General features: G+C 33.8%; 1 protein-coding gene across 1 annotated transcript; it reads left to right on the plus strand.

Annotated features, from left to right (window-relative positions):
* The first annotated feature begins 3597 nt into the window (after window positions 1-3597).
* LOC130471316 (auxin-responsive protein SAUR32) lies at window positions 3598-3903 on the plus strand. Its single transcript, XM_056841368.1, has one exon. It carries the CDS (start codon window positions 3598-3600, stop codon window positions 3901-3903), a length of 306 nt encoding a protein of 101 aa, XP_056697346.1.
* Window positions 3904-4615: the final 712 nt, after the last annotated feature.

The raw sequence follows: 4615 nt of genomic DNA on the forward strand, positions 1-4615 counted from the left end.
ATTTTTCTACTATACTTCTTGATGGTCCCATGTTCGAACCCTAACAAAAATATTTTGTTTAACAATGTTAAAAGAACGCCCTACATGTCATCGTTGATGTGGCGGCCTTGTTATATTTAGAGAAGGTGACACATGCCGGCGTAACATGGTTTGTCTTGGAGAATTAATAATCTATTACTTTATACTAAAACAGACACCGGGAATGACACATGTCATTTCCTGGTGCAAAATTTTCCCGCCAAAAATCATTTTCCTAAAAAATATATCTATTTTAATTTTATTTTTATTCTCTATCTTTTTTTATAAACTATTTATGTATGGAAAAATATTATTTATATATTATGGAAATAATAGATACAACATAATAATAATTTTGATAAAAAAAAATTAGTGATATTTTGGTCAAATCGGTACATTAATAATGGAAAATATATTCACTCGGAAATTTGGTCAAATTACCATTATGCATTTAAAATACGCATATTAGATGAATAAATTTAAATGGATATGTTCAAATTTTATAATGATGCAGTAGCTTAGAGATATTTCAGTTAAATATTTTGTAAAAAAAAATGATCAAAATCCATGCGTGCACGGGATCTAATCTAGTAGTATCTATTATGTAGTTCGTATAATCAACACAAGATGGTGGAGTTGTTAGAAAACTTATTTTTTAATTTGGAGGTCAAACGGTTCAGTTCTACCAGTTGCCTTATATTTTATTTGGAAGTGACTTAAGCGTTAACCAACGTTAATAGGTTTGTTTCTTACCTACTAAAAAAGTGTACCAGCTTCATCATGCTTGTGAGTGGCTCAAGTTGATGGAAAATTCACAAGGTCGAGTCCACTAGCTTCATCATGCCTGTGAGTGGCTCAAGCGCTGACGCGTAATTAAGATGAGTAATTTGAGATATGTGCTACTGAACCGGACACTTAAAAAACGAGTTTGTGTCAAGGGGTTAAGACACACTAATTAAATGAGTCAACACGACACAACACGATCCATTTAATTAAACAGGTCGTGTGAGTATTGAGGTTTTTCCAACTTATTTATAATCTGCGCATACACAAATACGACATGTTTACTAGCTCTATTTGTTGCGTCACGCGAGTTGAATGGATTAGTTTTTATTTATTTATTAATTAAGGCAAGGATAAATTTTGGACATTAACAAAATTTGATCTTAGTCATGGGCTTCCTCTACTCATCACCCATCACAAAGACCCATAATTGTATTCAAGTGCATGTACGGTTGTACCCACTACCCACGACCAAAACAACATAAGAAAATCTTGTACGGATCGGAGTACTTACTTCCAGGGGTGGATTATTATTAAATCTGCAAGCAATTACTACGGAGTACGGAGATTAATTAACAAATGCAAATAAGCCATGAAATCAGGAAGGTATTAGAGAAAATTAAGCACCATCAACTAATATAATTGCAACTTTGCAACAATTGCAACAGCTAATATGAAATTTCATGTGCATTGTACATGAGATTGAGATGATGGAGAAGTGGTCTCTCTTCCCACCTCACAACCCTGTAATTCAGCGATCATATTTTTATTTTTATTTTGAAAGGTAAGAAGAATATTAGGAGCCCCTCCGCACGAGAGATACTCCTAAGTAATCACTATCTAAAATGGAAAGTAAACGAGGACTAGTACAAGACTCGATACACATAGTGTTGCTAACTAAATGACCAACATTTGCTATCCAATCTGCTGCTCGATTAGCTTCTCTGTAGACGTGCATAATATTCCAAGTGCCGAAAGATTTGAGAATATCCTGAATATCTTGAATGACGAAAGGAGCTTCCACGGGATTTTCCAAGTTTCTTTTACTGCATTGATGACCATCAGATTGTCGCTTCATGTAAAGAAGTTTGATGTTGAGTTTTTTCGCTTCTTGAAGTCCTTTGTGAAGAGCACAAGCTTCTGCCATGAATGCTTGCGCAATGCCTAGATTGTAAGTATGCATACTGATGGGGGTGCCGTTGTTGTCGCGAATAATGAAACCAGCTGCTGCTGATGAAGTTTTGCAAGAGCCGTCAAAATTGAGTTTGAAGGCACCCTGGGGAGGGGGATACAACCAAACTAACATCGAAAGATTGTGAGTAACATTTGTGTGAGTGTGTGAAGTGAGAGGGGTACCCTTAAGTTTATGTAGGTCGATATTAGTTCGGAACTTCCATTCTTTGAAGGCCATACCAGCTTTAAAGAAGACTTGAAAAGCATTTAAAATACCATTGTTGAAAATGCAGTCGTTTCTCTCTTTCCAAAGAGCCCAAATGATGAATAGAAACTTTCAAAGGGTTGTTTGATAGCTTTTTAGATAGCGAATAGTCTCAAAGAAGTCATAGTAAGGGTTAGAAAAATCTAAACACCTTTTAGTATGGTCAAGAGTCCAGACCTGTTTTGCAATAGGACACTGAATAAATAGGTGATTAATGTTTTCAATGTAAGTGTCACAAAGAGGACAGACATTAAAAGGCAGAATATTTCTTTTGAAAATAGTATCTCTAGTAGGGATACTATTATGGCAGATTTTCCATAAGAATATATGAAATTTTTGGTGGGAGATCAAGTTTTCAAATTCAGCGATACTCCCATTGGGAATGATCATCAGGATATCATATGACATATGAGATTCATATCTCATAGGACAAATACATCTTTGTAACCTACATATATACTGTAGTTCATCACTTCATGGATAAAAACTTCAATTAACCGATGCAAGCCACACAACTAATATATATAGCTACACCTAACTTAGAAATATGCAAAAAGAAAACGTAGAAATATACTACGTCTTTATTCATTACTACAATTGCCTAAATTTGTGTTTTTTTTTTTCAACTTAAGAAAATAAGTTTTAAGTTCAATAACTTCAGATAAGTTGTTTCACTTTTTTAAAGTTTCAATCCGTTCTTCCCATGTCAATCAAAATTTCCAATTTCAGTACATTTAGATAATTACAGACTAAAACATACGTACGCTAACTCTAGGTATGAATAGGATTCTAGAAATTTATATAATGTGACAAATATGGTATTCCCTATTCCAAGGGATATTTGGAATAGTGTAAAAACAAGCAACAAGAGTCCGATCGAGAAGGCCAATTGTCAATTTCCTATTCCAAAGGGTTTTTGGATTTTGTAGACTCCCAATTTCTTGATGGGCCATCTTAATAAAATAAAAACAAAATAAAAATCTATTTCTATTAATTTATACCGCGGTTCACTAGTTTCGTTGACCATATCACACCTCACCAAAAAAATTTAAAAATAAAATGTCAATATAATAATATTATTAAAATATACCATATATATTTAATACACATACCACACAAAATTAAAAATATAATCGAATAAAATAAAATCCAATTTAATTAAATTCCGTATTCTTGTACAATCCAAGCCGACCTCTCTTTCTCAATCTCCCACCCACTTCCCACTATAAATCCCCCCACTCCTTTGCCTTTCCTTAACCAAAAAAAACACTCCCTCAAAAAAAAAAAAAAAAAAAAAAAAAAAAACCCAAAATTTCTTTAATCTTCTTCTTCAAATCTCTTCATTAAAAAATCAAGATATGGTGAAGAAAGGATGGATGGCCGTACAAGTAGGCTTAGATGAAGAAGATGAAGATTGTCAAAAGTTCGAGATACCGATAACTTACTTATACCACCCATTATTTGCTAATCTCTTAGACAAAGCTCGTGAAGTGTACGGCTATTACTCCGACGGCCCTCTTAAGCTACCGTGCTCGGTTGACGATTTTCTTGATCTTAAATGGAGGATTGAGAAAGAGAGTTCAAATCACCATCATCAACAACATCATAATCATCCTCTTCATGTTCATCACTTTAGTCATGCTTTGTCGTTTCGTTCTTGTTAATGATGGTGAGAAATTTTTAATAAAGTTGTTCGTGAAAGGTTTTGTAGCTAGTATTGCCTTCCCAACACTTTGTTTTATTTTGTAATAATCTTAGAGATTTGTACGTAGTTTACCTTTTTCTATTATTAATATTATTACATCAATACATATTGGATTAAAATAATCCGATTTAATTATATTTCCTTTTTTTTAAGTTTTATTTTGAGTTGTTTTTGGTGTTAGCACCCGGTTCACCTTAGGGGCTTATTCAGATTCGGGGCGAGTTATGAGTGGTTAGGTTCCAGTCCCCTCCCAATTTTATTGCAGGGGATCGAACATAGGTTCTCCCTACTAAGTTCAGCCCCGATCACTACTGAACCAACAAGCAATTGGTTTGTTTTTTTTGTATGTTATTACATTAATTGATAATTAGGTTAGAGAGAAGTGATAAGGGTGTACTAGTCAGGCAGGGTGAGCGTTAAAATTAACGAGATTGGTTCGATTATTTGGATTTTGGGAGTACTAGATGATCGAGCGGATCAGATCTCCTTTTTACAATGAGTACATAGCTCGAATATTTTTGTGAAATTAAATCAATCTCTACTAAAACAGTGGTATATACTCTGGAGCATAAAGATTTGATCAATTAACTAGTTAGTGGTCCTAACGATACCCCCAGAGTGTTACAAGAATATGAATTTCATTATTTATGCAGTTTATGAATAAAACTGGT

The sequence above is a fragment of the Spinacia oleracea genome, chromosome 4 (assembly GCF_020520425.1).
Source record: "Spinacia oleracea cultivar Varoflay chromosome 4, BTI_SOV_V1, whole genome shotgun sequence".
Lineage (NCBI taxonomy): Eukaryota > Viridiplantae > Streptophyta > Magnoliopsida > Caryophyllales > Amaranthaceae > Spinacia > Spinacia oleracea.

Excerpts from the sequence above, each read along its gene's own strand:
- LOC130471316 (XM_056841368.1), top strand. The coding sequence starts at position 3,598 with ATGGTGAAGAAAGGATGGATGGCCGTACAAGTAGGCTTAGATGAAGAA.